The 20304-nt window shown below is 42.4% G+C and overlaps 2 protein-coding genes across 3 annotated transcripts; both read left to right on the plus strand.

Annotated features, from left to right (window-relative positions):
- The first annotated feature begins 218 nt into the window (after nucleotides 1-218).
- Nucleotides 219-5187, plus strand: rac3a (Rac family small GTPase 3a). The gene is made up of 6 exons (XM_076267100.1): nucleotides 219-359; nucleotides 2445-2516; nucleotides 2721-2838; nucleotides 3597-3659; nucleotides 4613-4772; nucleotides 5028-5187. The coding sequence occupies exons 1-6, from the start codon at nucleotides 325-327 to the stop codon at nucleotides 5156-5158; spliced, it is 579 nt and encodes a 192-aa protein (XP_076123215.1). The 5' UTR covers nucleotides 219-324; the 3' UTR covers nucleotides 5159-5187.
- Nucleotides 5188-7227: 2040 nt separating this feature from the next.
- gps1 (G protein pathway suppressor 1) lies at nucleotides 7228-19384 on the plus strand. 2 transcript variants are annotated; one of them, XM_076266274.1, is made up of 14 exons: nucleotides 7228-7301; nucleotides 9600-9692; nucleotides 10170-10351; nucleotides 10593-10757; nucleotides 11907-12042; nucleotides 12161-12238; nucleotides 12364-12424; nucleotides 12747-12832; nucleotides 14094-14188; nucleotides 14982-15087; nucleotides 15417-15497; nucleotides 16058-16195; nucleotides 16752-16903; nucleotides 18313-19384. In XM_076266274.1, the coding sequence occupies exons 1-14, from the start codon at nucleotides 7269-7271 to the stop codon at nucleotides 18371-18373; spliced, it is 1467 nt and encodes a 488-aa protein (XP_076122389.1). In that variant the 5' UTR covers nucleotides 7228-7268; the 3' UTR covers nucleotides 18374-19384. The 2 variants fall into 2 exon arrangements, with proteins under 2 accessions (XP_076122389.1, XP_076122390.1); XM_076266275.1 differs by having other exon boundaries at nucleotides 16752-16886.
- Nucleotides 19385-20304: the final 920 nt, after the last annotated feature.

Raw genomic sequence — 20304 nt, forward strand, 5'->3', positions numbered from 1 at the left:
TATATATATATATATATATAGCTAATTTAACCCGGTTGTTGTTGAGTCATAAAACAATTTGTGATTAAATATTGTCCTGAATAGACTACGCGGTACGCCCGTGGTACTTGGATACTGTAAAAGCGATGGTGGTCTCTTTAAACGCACTCGTGCTTTTCCGGAACCCCCCGTGTGACTTCGACAACAACCCTTGCTGCTGCAGCAGCCCTCTACGCGAAACATAGCAGCCCACTTATTATTACAGATCTCTCAGATCACATACCAATTTGGCACATTAAAGCACAATCGAACGTTCCTCTTTGGATACATCTGTGCATTCTGCAAATGCAGGCCATTAAATGCGTTGTGGTCGGCGACGGGTAAGATCTCTTTTTGTGGGTGCTGAGAATGTGCCCTTTTTCGCCAATGTATCTGTGGGAGAAAGCAATTGTTGCAAGAAGGGCTGGGGCTATGGGGTTGAATGGATCGGCATTTAGTTTGCTAGAATTCGTTCATCCCGGCGCGTGGGAACAGCACTGATTAATTTAATGGCTGAATGCCATCTGAGGTGAATTCTGCAAAAGAAAGCATTATTTTTGCTAGGCTACACTTATTTTGAATGTTGTAAAAATCAAAGGCTGTGACAAGCTAAAAGCGGAGTGTTCAACGCTATTTAACATTGTAGAAAACATCATACAAGTGTTGCACTGGCCTTCTTTAAATGTCAGACAGTTCAGATATTTTTGATCTGGTGATGAAAACTGCATTTAACTGAGATGTCATAAATGCATCCGAGGGCTACCGTCTCAGGCTGAGCCACACATTTAATGATGTAATGTTTTTTTCACACCTACGTGTCTTAACAGGGGGCGTCTAACGAGCAAGGCTGCACTCGAGGAGCGATATGCTTTGCAATCATTTACGTTTTAATATGTGATAGCCCTATTACCCGTTTCTCAAAACGTTATTTTAGCTCATTTTTGGACATGGATGTGAAGACACATCGGATCTAGGCAATGAGACCATCGTGGGTGGGGGGCTGGGAACACATTAAATTCTGTTGTCAACTTTGCGTTACGTTACGGCTAGACTGGTACTTGGCTATTCTTGATTATGTTCATGTCGGCTACATCAGCTTCTGTGAGAAATCCTTGTATAGTGTATAATACACTTCTCATTTAAATAAACTATCTTGTTAATTTAGCCTATAAATTAATAGGGGAGGTCAATATTGTTGAATATGAAGCACATCTTCATGACATCAGCTTCCTTTTATTAGGCCTACAATCACTGTATTTTTGTGTCTGGTTGCTCACTTTTTCGTCCTTTGTATTTGTTCATTTGCAGCCTTGTTTGCATGTGTGTAGTGGGCCCTCTCTCACACTGATCCAGTATCTCACATTGCTCTAAGGAATTTTTGACATTATTATAACTCACATTCACACTTACACTTTTGAATGACCACTCCTGGTCCAGGACATCAGCCTAATAAGCGTTTTTAGTAATGTGATGTTCAGTGTGCATTGTGCAATACATTGTGTTTACACCATCTAGCCTAGTAGCCTCTTAGAATAGTTTTGTGAATTAAAATGTAATTTAATCTTCAAAAATAAGAATTTACATCACAATCGTTCTCTTAAAAATTGTAAACATTTATTTTTTTAAGGGTATATGGGTTAGCGTTGATGTGAAGTCTGGAAATTCCCACCACCAATCTAAAATAATAAATAAAAGGTTTGCAGGGTTGTCTTTAGACACACCGCTTCAAAGCTCCATCTTTCAAGTTCGATCTGAAACTTTGCACACTGGCTCTGTTTGTGTGTGTGTGTGTGTGTGATCTTCCCCTTCTCTTTCTCTTTTGTTAGTGTTATCAGCCATGTCCACCCATCCTCCTCACTCTCCCTCTGTCATCCTATATCTCCCCTCTCATGTTTGGCTATTCTCAGAGAGAGGGGTTGATGTATGCCACGGATGTTCATATTTGGGGCAGAGTCTGACTGCTCGTACTATGTGTCAGCAGACAGCAACCATTGGAGGTCAGTGGTTGAAATAGGCGCCCATGCACTCAGGCACTTCCATTGTCCCAGAGCCATGGGGATGCACTGGTGCCTGACCCCCTGTTCAGTGTCCACATCCAGCGGGGGCTTGAGGCACATTCCTATTTTGAGGATGTTCCATCTCTAAATATTTGTTGTGGGATACAATACAAGTACAACCATTTTATGTTTCATCTTTTTTTGTTGTATTGATGTAGCTATTGAGTGCATTTTGCTGGGGGGGGGGCACAGTGATTGCACATCTGTTAAAGGTGACCTTCAAAGCCATCACAACAGTTAATGATTTTGTAGTAACCCACATTTACAGTAGTACATGTAAGGCTCAGACACACAGTGACCTGTGAAACACTGTATCATTTTCATGATGGTCTCTTATGACTCTCTCTCTCTCTCACTCTCTACCTTCAGTGCCGTGGGTAAGACCTGTCTGCTCATCAGTTACACCACCAATGCCTTCCCAGGGGAGTACATCCCCACCGTGTGAGTAGTAAAGGGACTGCTTAAATAAAAATGCAACAATGTTTAGGTTTTCCCCATATATTATAATCATCAATTTATCATTTTAATACCTGTTTTTTTTAACACTGGAACCCCTCTGGTGTCTCTCTCCTCATCCCCCCTCCATCCCTCTGTCCCTCCATCCCACCACCCCTCCTCCCATTCCCTCTCTTTTCCTCCCTCCAGCTTCGATAATTACTCTGCCAATGTTATGGTGGATGGCAAACCAGTCAACCTGGGCCTTTGGGATACAGCGGGACAGGAAGACTACGACCGTCTCAGGCCTCTCTCTTACCCCCAGACGGTACAGCAGTGCACACACACAGACACACACACACACACACACACACTCCCCTATACAATCCCTCTAGTTTCCTGCAGTGTGTGCTTTTGCCATTATCTCTTGCAGCGGGCAGCCACAAGGCTTGTCAACACGAAACAGTGGCATTGCAGGAAACGATAGGCCCCAGCAATTTAGTCTTTAGAAGAAAGAAATGCTTCTTATTTGCATCATCGTCAATTTTATTCTCGCAGCAGTGTATAAAGTGTATAAAGTTAACAACAGCAGTGTATAAAGATGAGATCCTTTTTTCCTGGATAGCTTTTCTCTTAACTTCACTGCTCTATTCAGTGTGTGTGGCTTAATGGGATTCCCAGGCTAGCACTTGGGATACTCACACATTCATGGTAGCGCTGGTCTGAAAACTGAATGGAGGGGGGATGTATTCTCTGAACGGTGAGCCCACCCCCACCCAACCAGCATCATGGATACTGTGCTGCGGATCTCAGTGGGTGGTGATGTGAGGATGTGTGTGTGTGTGCTATATGCTGGTTGTCATGTCGAGGCCCCTTGTATTTGCATTAACTGCTATCTAAAAAGGTTAGCTGAGAGAACCATCTTAGCAGCAGTGTGTTTATCTCTAGATTCTAGAATCAGTGAAATTATCCAGACAAAATACCCACATTCATGTATAAATATTTAATGTTTTTAATATTCTTAACTGCCTGTGACATTATGTCCTTGATGAACATTCAGTAACACTGGATATTTTTACTCTTCAGGACGTGTTCTTGATATGCTTCTCCTTGGTGAGCCCAGCCTCCTTTGAGAATGTCAGAGCTAAGGTCAGTGTCCATCTCATTCTGTACAAATGAACACAGGGAGGGATTCTACTGACTCTGTCATCAACTCAACTGCATCTTGTGTAGTGCTCATTAGCACATTCCTGGGAAGTTTTGTAGAAACAGCATTAAAGGAATTATTCAAAATAAGTTATTAACCCATTCGCGCTGGATGCTGCATGACGCAACATTGACCCTCCCGCTGGATGCTGCATAGCGCAACATTGACCCTCCCGCTGGATGCTGCGTAGCGCAGCATGCTTTTTATTTCATGTTTCTAGGTGCTACAGAGGCTTAGATATGAAATTTTGGTAGACGTTGACAATTTTTAGTATGTTTTCAGAAAACCCTCAGGAAATAAGGTTATTTAGTCTAGAATGCCATAGGATTCTATAGGCGTTTTTAGCAGGCATTTTAGGAGTAAATGGGTTAACATCCACCATCCAGAAGTATCTGAGAAGAGCTTTTTGTAAGGTTTTGGCATACATATTCAAAGCAGATCACCTGAAAGACAAAATATATACTGTACATGACATGACTGTGCCATGGTATCCTGGAAAATCCAGAGTTCTCGAAAGAGCAACTCTGCGAGACACTCTGGCGTGTAATGATGCACGGTTTGCCACTTGTATCGCGGGGATCCAATCACCCATAGTCGGGCCAAAGGCGAGCTAAACAGATGACAGTCGTAGTGTTATCCAATTGCATCGAAGTCCGGAATCAGTCAGTAAACATTGGTCATATAGTCTTATCCAATTCCGTGCAGTGAGATTTACAAATGCACAGTTGGTGCCTCCCCTCGAGTTGGGCTATTACATTATTCGTGGCCAGACCCTTAATCTTTCTAGAATCTGGAATCTTCAGGCTAGTGCCATGGTAGATGTAGTTCATTTTGACAGTTCTAAAACACAGTAATCAAATCTGTTAATAACGCATTCTTCTCAATGCTCTGGTAGTGGTACCCTGAGGTGCGCCACCATTGCCCCAACACTCCCATCATCCTGGTGGGCACCAAACTTGACTTGCGGGATGACAAGGACACCATTGAGCGCCTGAGAGACAAGAAACTGGCCCCCATCACTTACCCACAGGGGTTGGCTATGGCACGTGAAATTGGTAGGAGTCAAACTTTTACTTCAGATCAGATGCTGATATAATCACTTATTAACAATAAGTTATGTGTTATTTTTATATTCATGTTTTTGGGGCAGCCCATGTAATTACTTATTTATTACACTGAGGTTTGAGTTTGCCTTAATTGTTTGAATTAATTGACTAAGCCAAACTATGTGAAACCAAGTGTAAATATGCAGTTAGCTGCATGTGAAAAAAATCTCATTGTCATCTCTTCACCCATTTGTGTGACCGCAGGTGCAGTGAAGTACTTGGAATGCTCTGCCCTTACCCAGCGTGGTCTCAAGACAGTGTTTGATGAGGCAATTCGCGCTGTCCTCTGTCCTCCACCTGTCAAGAAGCGGGGCAAGAAGTGCACAGTGTTCTGAGGCAGCCCACCAGGGGGCGCCAGTGTTTGTGCCATTGTTCTTTAAGGGGGCTGCTGGGTGGGTGTGGGGGCGGGGGGGGGGGGACTTCTTCCACTCCTACTTGTTCATAACAGTACCTGCTGTTTTAAGAGGGATACCTGAGCTCACTGGGTTTACAGTAGTCTCTTAGGACCTGGAGGTTTTGTTTTTTAAATGTAAGAAGCGTTCATAGAATGTGTAGAGCGGTGATGATGGCATTAAAACAGAAGAAATTATGCCAATATCCATTCTTTTTGGGCAGCACATGTCTTTTTTATTTGTTAAATGAATTTGCCTTAAAGATATTGGATGATTTAATTGGGGCTTTGTCGTAAATGACAAGCAGGTGGACAAACAGTTGTGGAGCCCTAAGTGTGCATTTCAGACTGGATTAACAAGCTTTTATAAGTGTTCACTACATAAATACTCTCAGTACATTCATTCAGCTTTGTTGCCAGAACTAATGTTGTTGGATATATTAAAGTGTGGACATCGTTAGCTGTTTTGCATTTTTTTACTACGAATTGTGAATGTTTGACAGATGTGACGGTGTAAATATATATTGTGCATAGCTTTGGTTATAGCAGGCATAGGAGCCAGAGAACACAGATTCATAGACAGGTGGAAGAAATACATTTTATGTTTTTTTTTCTCCATTTACAGTAGGCTAAATTTCCTACAGTATCATGCAAATTGTTTTGGAGTTATTCAATCTTTATAGATTAAGGCATCTCTACTTCAGAAAATCATAAAATGGAGTCAAAGAAATGTCAGCTGATTCATCAGAGTAGTCCAGAACAAATTTTAGTTTGCTGTTTTATAGATAGGCATCTATTCACATCCATGGCTTGAGCTACTGTAGGTAAATGTGTATGGGAACTGTTTTTTTTTTTTTATTGGTTACCAATTTTGCCCCATGAAAAATTGTAATATGCAAAATGTCTGTACTCTATCTGTAAGACTATTAATGACATACAAGCTGGTCTTAGAATTTTATACAGTTTAAATAATTTCATTTCTTTACAAATAGGCCTATGCATTCACATTATTCAAATCAATGAAAAGGAATAGATTCTATCTTGTGCCATTGTGAACTGCATTTTGTGGGACCTGCCAAATCAAGTCATTTATTTTGACAAAGGACCCAATTAGAAGTGTCAAAATATTTTTGTTTCCCAAATATCTTTATTTTCAGTTTTGTGCATATGAGTCTTAAGTGTGAGTGGACGCATGCATGTGCAAGGAGCTGTCTGTCTGGTTGTGGATTTCTTGAGTGAAATGCATTTTGTGTCTGTATTAGTCTACATTTGGTAATTAATGTGACTCTTGAACTGGGATAAACGGTGAAGAGCATTTAACAACATATGTCCTCTGTTACAGTTGTTGCCAAAATAAACCACTAAATGTGAGTATCATATAATTTTAAAGGTTATGCATTAATAAAGGAAAATATTTGAATGTATATAATGTATCAGGGTATTTTTTTTTTTGCTTTAAACAATGGTGGCAGTTCTTTTAGTCTTTATTTTCACAATATAGGGACACTTAAGTATATATAGGCGCTATATAAATAAAAGTGACTTGACTTGACTTAAGTAGGCTATAGCCTACAATAATTAAAATTTGTTTCTTTTTCCTTTAACTTTTCTTCCTCCAAATATTTTTTTTTTTACTTTAAAAAAAAAATATTATTATTAGATCAATTGAAGTATACAAACAGTATACAAAAAGTATACAATAATACAGTAAAAAAGCATTGTTGCAACTACGCCAGGGGGATGTACATTACACAAAAATAATAATAAAATAAAATAATAATGACATCATAAAAACACATTGTAAAGCACAAAACGTGTTTGTGTTTTGACAGCCTTCTTATTATTACTGCTAGAAATTGTTGTTATATATTGTTTAACGTCTATACCAAATTCTGTAAAATTGGGTATTTTATTCTGAAATTTAGACTTATGAATGTAGTCCTCCAAATATTTTCGATGTACAGTTATCGCGTAACAAAGACGTCCAGTAAGTGCATTCACAACTATGCCCCGGATGTGCTTGTGTGTGCTGTGTTTCTGCAGAGAAGGAGGAGATGCCTCTCCCCGTGCAGGTCTTTAACTTTCAGGTAAACTAATAATTCAAACTGCTTTATTTTAGTTTTAACACTCCGTGGTTTCATTTATACAAATTATGTCACTTTATCCACCATTAAGTACTCCTATGCATCGTTTTAAGCTCCAGAGAAGCTAAGCTAGTAATCATTCTGTCCAAGACACTATGGGCCTCACGACCCGTAACGTAAGGTAGCAAGTCATAGCTAGCTTCTTTACCGAATTGTTTTCAAGTTGAACGAAAGCGCGGGTCTGCTCATTGTTTAATGAAACATATTGTTTGAGTCATATTCTAGTGGAATGTGCACGGTATTAAACGGTTGGCTTGGTTAATCCAGGTTTCTTATTTGTAGTAGCGTTTGTGTTTTGAATAGCTTTCCTGGGTGTTGGATTGTGTTGAGAAACTTTCTGTCTTGGAGCGCTAACTAGCTAGCTAGCTAGCATAGCATGCATAGATCGGTAATAAGGAGGCTAACCATACTAGACAGCCAGATAGCTTGCTAGCTAGCTTATCACTGCAAGCCGGCGGGGTCTAGCTTCTTTATGCTTTCTTAAATAGATGTTTTTATTTGTATTTCAGGTTGTATTAAATGTCCGCAGTTTGAGGTCTCCATAGCCAACTTGTTTACCTTGTCAAGTTATTCGTTGTTCCATATCTAGCTCAAGTTCGGTGCAAGTTAGCACGTCGGAAGAAACAAGCTAGCTAGCTAACTGCTAGCTAGCTTCAGCTAAATGTCAGTGCAGTTCACTACCCGACAAAGCAGTTATTAGCACTCATTTTAAGGTTTTTGAAAAATGTGAATGAGATGTCACCTTAAACAAATCTAATTTTCGGTCACCTTCATTTGTGAGTCAAAGTTTGGACGTTAATAAATATTGCACACTCTTATACTTCTTAGTATAAGCAGCCGTGGCCTACTGGTTAGCGCTTCGGACTTGTAACTGGAGGGTTGCCGGTTCGAACCCCGACCAGTAGGCACGGCTTAAGTGCCCTTGAGCAAGGCACCTAAACCCCTCACTGCTCCCCGAGCGCCGCTGTTGTTGCAGGCAGCTCACTGCGCCGGGTGTGTGCTTCACCTCACTGTGTGCTGAGTGTGTTTCACTAATTCACGGATTGGGATAAATGCAGAGACCAAATTTCCCTCACGGGATCAAAAGAGTATACTTATACTATACTATATAGTAATGTCTGTTTAATGCCTTGAGGTCCAGTTCAGCATCGCCAAGTAGTTTGAACCAACTCAATAAACAAGGAATTTAACCTTAGGCGCTACATACCTTTAGGCTGTATCGTCATAGTTTTGAGACATGATTGTCAATTAATAGAACATTTGTTATTCTAACAGCTCATTCCCATGCCCTTTAAATTCATACCCTACTAATATCATTTATTTGTCTACATTCATCTCTTTCTTTTTCTGTGTTATCTCTTTGTTTTCTCTTTCTTTCTCTGTTATCCTACTTACTTCTTCCCCCTGCACTTTTTCTCAGATTGTTGTATCAAAAAATTATAGAGGCCCTCCTAACTGTGGGCTTACATTTCACCCGTGTGTTGATTTCCTCCATTCCAGGACAGTTCTGTGTCAGGGCCTGGGGTCTCCCCAGAGCAGCAGGTTGAGGGCAGGCTCAGTGATAGCTTGGCAGCCAGTGCGTCCTCGTCTTCGTCGACGCTCTGCACGCCCCACAGCAGCAGGTCTGACCTGCTCCTCCCATTTACCGCGGGAGACTATGTGCTCAGCTCCAGTCTGTCAGCGTGCTCGCTGGTCCCCGAGGTAACAGAATTAATCACAGGGTAGCCAATTAAGGAAGAAAAGAAGGTGATGAATTAAAAGAGGTACTGGAGGAGGGGGCCGTTGCTGCTGGAGGGCAAAGATGCAACAAACGCAAAAAACAGGGTTCCCACAGTACATAGAATTTCAGGAATATTATGGAATTTTAAAAAGTCTATTCTAGACATGGAAAGTCAGGGGATAAGCTCAAGTGTGGTGCACTCAGAATTCAGCATCAACAGATTTTCTCCTCACCCCTGACAAGCCCATTGAGGGAAACTGCCTTGACTAACATGACGATGACAAGTTAGCATGATGTGGTTGAGTTTGAAGTTTGTAGTCAGAAGCTTGGATTTCAAGGTTGAGTAATAGTGTCCACACCAAGCGAAATCAGAGGGGACAGATCCATTGTTTTAAACATGTTGAGCTACCAAGCTCTGATATGATCCAAAGGGAATCATTTAATTAATTCACTCCTGTCCCTTTCGTAGTTTAATGGTAGATTAAGAGCCGACATAAATACATGAACTTTCTCATCTGAAGGGGTCAGTTGAACCCATGCAGATAGATGCTGACCCGCAAGAAGACCAACAGAATGCGCCGGACACCAACTATGTCGTCGAAAACCCAACTCTGGTAGGTTTCTGATCTGTGCTTATCTACTTATTTCAGCACTGATTTAGGGTTGACTCTGTTATATATAACTTTGACATACAAAACCCTATCTGCTGTTGTAGCGCAGAATCAAACAGAATATCATACAATTCGCTGAATATCAAACATGTGGCTGTCTGTCCCACACAAATATCTTGTTGGTATTTCATTGATTCTTTCAATCCTTTTATTTTTCTCACGTTTTGTATTGATGATTGACAGAAATCTGTGTACTATGTTTTGTCCAATATGAGAGACATGACTTGCTTTCATGATTTAGATCATGATTTACCATCTGCTGCTTCTCCCATGTATTTTATGTGATTTTCTGATCAAGTAATCCTTATTATACATCTCCCTCTCCCTCCCGCCTCTTTCTCCCATCTCCCTCTCTCCTCTCCTCTTTCTCTCTCTCTCTCTCCCTGTCTCTTTCTCTCTCTCTCTCGCTCTGTTCCACAGGATCTGGAGCAGTATGCCTCCAGCTACAGTGGACTGATGAGAATTGAGCGACTGCAGTTCATCGCTGACCACTGCCCCCAACTCCGCATCGAAGCTCTTAAGATGGCCCTGTCCTTCGTCCAAAGAACCTTCAACGTTGACGTCTACGAGGAGATCCACCGCAAACTCACTGAAGCCACGAGGTAGGTTCTGATCCTGCAGGGAGCGCCTCATGCCTCTGTTGAACTGTTGGACTTGTTCAAGTTCAAGTTCAAATTGGCTTCTGTAATGCACCTTGAGACAAATTCATTTGTTTGTTTATTCATTGGTTTTGATGCAACAGATGTACTCTTTTGTTTTCACATTATGTCATAGCACCACATGATGTAAGTGGTCTTCCTCCCTTTTCTCACCCTAAACACACTGTCCATTTTTGTCCTACAGGGAAGTGCAGGGGGTCCCAGACGCTGTTCCTGAGGGGGCAGTGGAACCCCCTCCCCTCGACACAGCCTGGGCAGAGTCCACCAGGAAAAAGGCCCTCCTTAAATTGGAGAAGCTCGACACCGACCTGAAGAACTACAAGGGAAATTCCATTAAGGAGAGCATTAGGTAAGGCCTTGATCTGGTGACCTGGCAACCATTCGCTTTGCACAGGTGGCATGTGAGCTCTATTTTCTGAAAGGTGTGTTTGTGGAATGTGTTTGTCACGTTGGGTTTACAGCTGTTCTGCTGATTCTTTTTTTGCCATAAAAGTTTGAAGCACTAACAGCATGGTGGTGTGAATACTGGACATTAATGATGGTTTGTGTCTTATTTTACTGTCTTGCAATATAGTTTTAAGTGAGTAGGGGAGGCTTTTTACTATTATTTTTCCTGTATTACACACTGCTGGCAAACTGTTTTGAGTTGAGTTACCCCCATCGCCCAAAGCAGAGTCTGTCTTTACTACTGGACTTTAGATAAGATAGATACAGTAAATTCAGTAGATATTATGGTGGAGCAGCGGGAAAATGTCAGCGCCTCACAATCGGTCAGCCAGGGTTTCCAAACCTGATGTTGTGAGTCAGAGTCATATTGGATATAAGCGTCTGCTAAATACCGCAACTATATAAGCGTCTGCTAAATATGGTCAACTTTAACTTAAACTTGTGACTGGTGGAAGATGCAAGCAATATAAAAAAGATTGATATACATTCTTCAGTAATCAGAATTCTTCTAAGGCTAGTTGCCATGGCAAGGAGTTAATAAATAAACTGTTGACTTGTAAGAGAAATAACATTTTTAATGTTACCATAGAAAAAAAATTAGCTAGCCTAATCCAGTGATAAATGTCATTGTGATCACTCTGAAAAATCCAGTACATGAGCTGTTGCTTGTGTTGCTGAGCCGTTTCATCACTCACTCCATCCTCCTTGTTGTCAGTGTGGGGGCATTTTCAGTGCATACCTGGGTCTTAGAATAAATGTACTTAATCCACCAGCAGATAAATGTACTTGTTTTTATGTCTTAATTTAAGAAGTATTTTAAGCCAAATAATCTTACAAGAAAGCTTAAAGTAAGTATCTTTATGCTAAAAACAATACTAACTAGATTTTGTATCTGAATATAAGATTATAACACTTGGTAAGATATAATTTTTTGCAGTGTACTTGCTATTTTTAATTATCCTTCACACATGTGACCACTTAGTATGCACCCTTGCTGAAAATCAAGTATGCGTGTGTTGTAAAGCCGCCTCCATCTTCTCCCTACCTACAGGAGGGGTCATGATGATCTCGGAGATCATTATCTTGACTGCGGTGACCTCAGCAATGCCTTGAAGTGCTACTCCCGAGCCAGAGACTACTGCACTAGCGCCAAGCATGTCATCAACATGTGTCTTAATGTTATCAAGGTATGTCTGGGACAGCATGTCTCACTCATTCACCTCCTAACAGTGTTGGTGAAGTGACATTCGTACTGAAATGAAGGTAGCAGTAAATGTAATGACTTTGGTTGTTTGAACCTTGCAGGTTAGCGTTTACCTCCAAAACTGGTCCCATGTACTTAGCTATGTAAGCAAGGCAGAATCCACTCCAGAGATTGCAGAGGTTTGTGCCACCACATTGTCCTCTATAATCATTGCAGAAAAGAAGCTGCGTCTTTAGTATTAAATCATCTTTGGTATTAAATGATCTAATTATCAATGTTTTATTTTTTTCACTTCCCAACACAGCAACGAGGAGAGAGAGATAGTCAAAACCAAGCTGTCCTCACCAAACTAAAATGTGCCGCAGGTCAGTGGCATTCTTTTTCTCTATTTTTATCCTGCTCTTACCTCTCCATGTTTCCTTCTCTTGTCTTTTCTGCCCCAGTGATCTTAGGAGCAACACCATTAGAGAAAAGTCACTGTATTGATCCTGTTAGGCCTATTTAGTTCAGGAAGAAAGCTGGATATCTGGAGCCTTCTTATATTTCATTTGCCTTTCTTTCTCTCTCTCTCTCTCTCTTTCTCTTTCTCTCTCTCTCTCTCTCTCTCTCTCTCTCTCTCTCTCTTTCTTTCCCTTTCTTATTTCCGGTCTCTGTCTCTCTTCCTTTCCCTGTCTCGGTCTTCAACAGGACTGGCAGAACTCGCATCCAGAAAGTACAAGCCAGCGGCCAAATGCTTCCTGCAAGCCTCGTTTGACCACTGCGACTTCCCCGAGGTCAGTTTATCCCTATTGCCCCACCTCGTCTTTGGGGGTCTGCTCCCAGAGGGACTAGGGCCAGGGACCGAGGACTACTGATGGGGACGAGACCGCCTATGCCAAGTCCGAGTCAAGACCGAGTCTTTGAAGGGTCGAGACCGAGTCTGTTGGTTTTCAAATACAGTCGAGTCCGAGTCAAGACCGAGTCTTTGAGGAAGCAAGTCCGAGTCGAGACCGAGTCCTTTAGGAGTCGAGACCGAGTCGAGACCAAGACCATAAAAAATGTTCAGTTTTAATATTCATAATTTAATATCACCCCAGTTAATAATCAACAGTTAGGCCTACAGACTAAGCTAGATTGGGAATTGTTTAGAGGAGCAGTCTTAACGTCTTAATATGGACTATGCTGACCTACAGACACTCACCGGCAGCTAAATAAATAAACGGCTCTGGCGGCAGTATCTTTGCATTGCACCATGGGATGTCATTTTCAAATAATGCCGGTCAACATTGCATTTTATTATTATTGTTTTGATGCGTTGGTCTCGAGGACTCGGTCCTGAAATTACGAGTCCTTCTCCTCCCACTGTGGTCCGAGACGAGTCAAGACCGAGTCTTTGAAGGAACGAGTCCGAGACGAGACCGAGAAAGCCGAAATTGGTCTCGAGACCGGACTCGAGTACTACATCACTACCGAGGACCACACTGCTGACAGGAGAGACGGGGATTGGCATTGAGATTCACATTGGGTTCCTTTCCGATCTGAGCGCACAGGAGTGAGAATGTAGATAGGCAATGGGGGCTGCGTGCTGTCAGGTTCCCAAGCAAAAATGGAACCTGCCCCTTCAGAATTCAGTCAGAAGAGGGCAACACTGCTTGAAGAGGGCAAGCACTGGGCATGTCCTAAGCACATGAGTAATGAAAATGCCCCATAACCCACAGGGAAATTATAGTAGAGGTTATGGGAGCGCTCAGATGACTCTAGAGGGAATGTGGATTTGATCCTGCTGTCTTTGGGTATAATTGACATATGTAAGTCACTTTGGGTCTGCTAAATTAATAAATGTTTTTGAACTTAGATTGCTCAGATTGTCTGAACTTTTCTTGTTTTTGTTATGCTGACGTTTGCCCTCTTTTTGCTCTCTCCATCCTTTTCTTTCCTCTTTCTTTTCATCTCGCATCCTGTGCTCTCTGTCTCTCTCTCTCTCTCTCTCTCTCTCTCTCTCTCTCTCTCTCTCTCTCTCTCTCTCTCTCTCTCTCTCTCTCTGGCTCTCTGCAGCTCCTTTCCCCCAGTAACGTAGCAGCGTATGGGGGGTTGTGTGCCCTAGCTACGTTTGACAGACAGGAGCTGCAGAGGAATGTCATCTCCAGCAGGTGAGTCCGCCCATCACAGGAGCAGCCTAGGAGAGCATCCCTGGGGCGACCGTAGGGTAGTGGATAAGGAGCTGAGTTTGCATGCAGTAGCCTTAAAAAGTCGTGAGTTCGATTCCCAGCTGCCACCAGCCCTGCTATCTGTAAAGCGCTTTGGATAAAACTGTCACATCACGGATATGCCTCAACTATATTTATTTAACAAATGAACATTCTGGCTTTGTGAAACATAATAAACAATTTTAGTATTTAAAGAAAATTCATTTTTCAGATCATGTAGAGGGAAAAATAGGGAATATTTCTCCTTAACCTATGCCTTATACTATGCTATGTGGGAATAGGGGATGTAAATGCCTTGAATATGATGTTTAAGTAGGTGTGGGAATCCTGCCACTTTTCATCTAAGTGAACCAACTGATGTTGTTTTTATTTTGCCAGCTGGCACAGAAAGTGCTTTTAATTGGTAGATTGAAGTTCCAGTCAAACGTGTGGCTGGGTGTAGGGGGGAGGCTGGGATGAGTTCTGCAGCAGGAATTTCAATTGACTGACTTGAACTATAAAGTAGTTTTCAGGGCTGGGCTGTGAAGAGATGGTTTTGCCATTTGAATTGGTGTGGGGAAGGGTTTTGTTTGTGCGCCCACACTGAGTCTCTCTCTCTCTCTCTCTCTCTCTCTCTCTCTCTCTCTCTCTCTCTCTCTCTCTCTCTCTCTCTCTCTCTCTCTCTCTCTCTCTCTCTCTCTCTCTCTCTCTCTCTCTCTCTCTCTCTCTCTCTCTCTCTCTCTGTCCCTCTCCACAGTTCCTTTAAATTATTTTTAGAGTTGGAACCCCAGGTCCGTGATATTATCTTCAAGTTTTACGAGTCAAAGTATGCTTCATGTCTGAAAATGCTGGATGAGATGAAGGTAATGAACTCTCTGTGCGTGTGTGTGTGCACCTGCATGGTGTTTAAGTGACTGTCTTTGTTTGATGTTCAAAGGTATGGTCAGTAGCAAGCAGATCTCCACCATAGATCATGAGCCATATCAAATTCTCCACATGTTTGAACAATCACACAGGCTGTTCACCAGTTTGTGTTGTCAAAACAACAGCATGAGCAATTATCTTGCAAAGTAGAGCAGGTGTTTTCTGTTTTTAAAAAGAAAATATATATTTAACCTTGTGAAATTGTAGGGGGGTCCATATGGCACTATTAAACCTGTCTGATTAATTGATCTCCCTTTGTGTTTGACAGGATAACCTTCTGCTAGACATGTACCTGGCTCCCCATGTAAGAACACTGTACACACAAATCAGGAACAGAGCCCTTATACAGGTATGGAGAAACTTGCCAGTGCACGAGTCGCTGAATCAGACAACACCCACAGAGGTTGGGTATATTGATGTATTTAGCTTACTAGCATGCCCTCTAGGATGAAGTGTTAAGCTAGGTCTGACCCTAATTGATCAAATGTATGGGTGTGTGCTCATGCTGTGAAGGCTTTGTTTTAGAGTAGAACCTTAGGAGCACAGTAAGACAGCAAAGGCTGGAGTTTGGCACACTCACTGTTAAATCAGTTCACTATTTTTGTGACTTTGATATTCCAGCTCAAAGTTAGTCTGTTCTGAGGGCTTTGTGTGTTGATGTTTATGGTATTTGGCAGACACTTTTGTTCAAAACAATTAGGTTTAGGGCTTTAAATTAACCCCATGAGTTTTGAGAATTATGGACTTGGTCAGATTCATCAATTATAGGTGAAAGTGTAACAAATGTTTCCAGTATGGATGCAGCTTTCTTTGTGTAGGGATAAATCGTGTATTTATATGGCCATGTCATCATGGCTCTCCTCTGCCTCGCTAACTTGTATACCCCCGACATCCTTCTCTTCTCTGCAGTACTTCAGCCCGTACGTCTCGGCGGACATGAACAAAATGGCAGTAGCCTTCAACACCACAGTGGCCGCGCTGGAGGACGAGCTCACCCAGCTTATCCTGGAGGGTCTTATCAATGCCCGCATCGATTCCCACAGCAAGGCAAGCTTAATCCAAACCCCCCCCCACACACACACACACACACACACTCCCAACATATACAAAAACACACACACACACACACACACCTCTGACAAATTGCTGCCCATCCCTTATCCATTTAGCAACTTAGCTTGCTTCTGATCTTTCTTATCCTCCACATGCTGTCTCTTCTGCTCTGCCTTTACCTGATCATTATTTTCATTTCTTAATTTCCCCTGCTTGCTCTCTCCACACACACACACACACACACACACACACACACACTCACACACCTCCCACTGGCAATCCATCTTCCAGTCCGCTCTCTCTGCAGTGGGTAGAATGTTCACTTTTGACTGACTGTTTCTGTTGTCTGTTATCCCAGTCTGTCTGTCTGTCTGTCTGTCTGTCTTTTTCTCTGCTCTCCTGTTGTAGTTGTACCGCAAAAGGCAACACTGACTTACAGGCTGCCACAGATCAGTGTTAATCATTCTCTGCATTGTCTGTCTGCTTTGCCTGTTTGTCTCGGTGTTTGTCTGTCTCCGTGTTGTTTGTCTGTGCGTGCATCTGTCTATAGATCCTTTATGCACGAGACGTGGATCAGAGAAGCACAACATTTGAGAAGTCCATACAGATGGGTAAGGAGTTCCAGAGACGAGCCAAAGCCATGATCCTGCGGGCAGCCGTGCTGCGTAACCAGATCCACGTCAAGGTAACGGGCTCTCCAGGGTAATGTGTCCTCGCTCTGCTCTCCTCTCCTCCCTCCCTCCCTCTCACCTCACAGCCACCTCACACCTCCGCTCACCTCTGTCCATTACACTCCCAGCCAGCCCAAGTTATTAACACCAGTGACCATTTCACCTCTCCGTCCCGAATAAAGTCAGCTTTATGTTTATGTACAGGAGACCATGCAAGCAAGCACGCACGCACACACACACACACACACGCACGCAAGCAAGCACGCAACCTTCCCATGCATCCGAAATCATGGGCACAGTGTACTGCCTATGGATCCCCTCTAGATTTCACTGATTCGACCATTAGCACACATTATACGCCTAAGCAGTAGACCTGGTCGTAGATTCAGTTTTACATGAAGTAAAGTTAAGTCATGACCACCCTACATGGTGTTACATGGACATTGAGAATCCACCTTATGATCAGTTTCTCCTTACTCACAAACTTTAACCTGAAACCTGTTTTGGCGATTACTCTTAAATGACCACACCAGCTCTTTTAGAAATGAGTTAGTGAGTTAGAGAATACATGCACTTCTCTTCTCTGGGTGCGTAATGACCCATTCTGACATGTTAGCCTAGCTTAGCATAATTCTCTGGAAGTTCCCTTTCTTCCTCACTCAGCTTATCTGCAGGCCTTTTAAAGGGCATTTCCACCAATGGCGCTGCTCTGTTCGGTACAGTACGGGACGCAATTATTTCTGTCTCCATTGTCAAAATTTGCGAACCTTGCCAAAACAACCGAGCCTAGCCTCCGTTGGGGTACAATCTCCCACACACCCATCCCTTCCCAACCTGCCCTTTAACAGCTACACCTACTCCTTTAACAGCTACACCTACTCCTTTAATCCTGTCATCACCTCCTCTTTTATCCTTTTCAACCACACCCCATCCTCCCCTCCCATTTCCACACTCATGCATGCTTGGACAGAGTACTTTATTTGTGAGTGTAAAACTGGATGAATTTCATTAAATTAGGTAGAAAGATGATTATGATGATGATGAAATGTGCTCAAAAAACATCTTATAACTATGTATCAGATACATTTATTTTCTTATTTTACCTGTTCTAATGTTTAAGAAAAGAAAAGAAAATTATGCAGTTTAAGCCCTGAGCATCGCTATTGATACCATCACCTCCTTCCATCTCATCTCATTAGCATGTTCCCCTCTAGTTTTAAAATGAATACCGAAACAACTGCATGTGTGTAATGTGTGTGTGTTTTTTATGAGACGCTTCTCACTGAGCGCCCCACTACCCCCACCTGCTTCTCCTCCCTCCCCTCCCCTCCCCTCCCCTCATCTCCCTCCCCTCATCTCCCCTCCCCTCCTCTCCCCTCCCCTCCCCTCATCTCCTCTCTTCCCTTCCCCTCCCCTCATCTCCTCTCTTCTTGTCTCCAGTCCCCTCCAAGAGAAGGTAGCCAAGGGGAACTCACACCCGCCAACAGCCAAACACGAATGAGCACCAACATGTGAAGACTGGACTGGAGGCTTCCCCATGGAAAGTAAACAGAGGAAGGTGGAGCAGGGAGGGGGGAGAGGCATCACGCTACACATCATCGCGCCCCCAACCCCGGCATCTCTCTCCCTCGCTAGAGGAAAAACACACAAAAAAAAAGAAAATCAATTCTGTTTTCCTGCTGAAGAAAGAAAAATCACAATCTAAAGACTTTAAGTTGGGAAGAAGATATCTGTTGTCAGTTATCAATGACAAGCACATCCTGTTGCTCAATAGGAAATAAAAGATAAAAAAGGAGAAAAAAAAATAGAAAAAAGAAAAAAAGAATTGCGGCACTTAATGCTGTCCTGGCCTGTTGTACTTTGTAACAGATGCACTTTCCTCTGTTATCTTGTGACAAACCTTGATTACACATTGAAAAACCTCATCACAGAAACATGCTTTTAAAATAAATATACATTCAAAAAGACCAGAACTTAGGTTTTGCTTTCTGTCGGTAGCTGCTTTTGCTGACCAACATAGCACTTTGCACATTGATGACCATTTTTGAAGCTTTGCTAACTCCCTCTCTCACTTACGTCACTGTGTCCTTCCTTCAAGCAGTCAGACCACTGTCAGTGTGCAAGCCAAACAAAAATACACTGAACACTGTTAAACATGTGCCTGACACGTGAAGTGAGGTGATAAGTTTGCAGAGGGAAGTAGCAGAAGTGTGGTGAGCATGCACAATGGTGCGGAAGCTAACACACCACCATCGGCTGAGAGAGGTCTCCAAATCTGCTGTTGCTCAACAGAAGAAAGTCTCCATCTATGAATCTGTTAAGGATCCCATCGTCAGTGCCGGGAAATGTTTTCCACTCCCCAACCGCCACTGAAGCCACAGAAACGTCAACCTCAGCTGTATTCACCGTTTTTCTTTAATATGTATTTTAACAAATATAAAGACATGATGTGGGATTTGTTATAATTATTTTTTATTTTATTAAAAATAAACTCCTAATCTCTGACAACCCATTCATGACCTACTGCCCTGAAAATGACCACATCTTTTAGGCTCTAGTCTACAGGATGGACCTGTTCAACTGGTAAACCTCTTAAAAGGACCTTTTGGCTTTGTTTTGCTAGGTGAATGAGGCCATAGTGCTCTGTTAAGGCCAACACTCACTGGCAACGACGTTTGCGTCTATGGATTTGATGCTCAAGCTCAATTTTCTAAACTTGTCATCAACGCGCGTCAGTCACCGCCAGTGGGACTTGCTCGGTTAAAAGTAATGGATTTCTAAACTTTAGTGTCACTTGATGTGCATCAGATGCTGCCAGTGGGCGTTGGCCTTTAGATAATTTACCACCTCTGCTGAGTGAATTTACTCAGGTTTTCACTAATCTACGCCTATAAAATGCCACCCAGAGGGGGTTACGAAGAAGCGAAGTTACTGGCTTTCCCCGGCAACTGGGAGTAATTGCTGATCTCCAAAAGAACGCTTTACTGCATGTATTGCATTGGAAGTGACATTGTTTCATTGAGATCAGTGGTAACTGCCAAAGTTACCTGGGTAAGCTAGTAGCCTCGCTTTGTAGTATACCTCTCTGATCTCCCAAATGTTTCTTGTGGAACACAGGAAAAATAACACACACAACTTGTCCATGTAGTTTTGGACTATTGAGTAGGCCTCTGGTGGGCCCCTCCACACACTTGATTCATGCACCTCATCAATCACATCACAAGAAATAGATCACTGCTGGGCTGTTATGAAAGGATTCATCAGTTACTCTCTAACCACTTGTTAAGATGTGGCAAATGGATTTGCTAAACCTCTTAAACTAAGAAGATTGATTTCAAGTGACTAAATCACATTAACTTGGGAATCTAACATCCTTTCTGTGGGTCAAACGGGTATTGGGTATTTTGAATATGCATTTAGTCCAGGGCATGG

Source organism: Alosa pseudoharengus, unplaced genomic scaffold (genome assembly GCF_046254945.1).
Source record: "Alosa pseudoharengus isolate Yale_2024_CS ecotype anadromous, Long Island Sound unplaced genomic scaffold, YU_APseudo_1.1 YU_APseudo_1.1_scf_4, whole genome shotgun sequence".
NCBI classification, from domain to species: Eukaryota; Metazoa; Chordata; class Actinopteri; order Clupeiformes; family Clupeidae; genus Alosa; species Alosa pseudoharengus.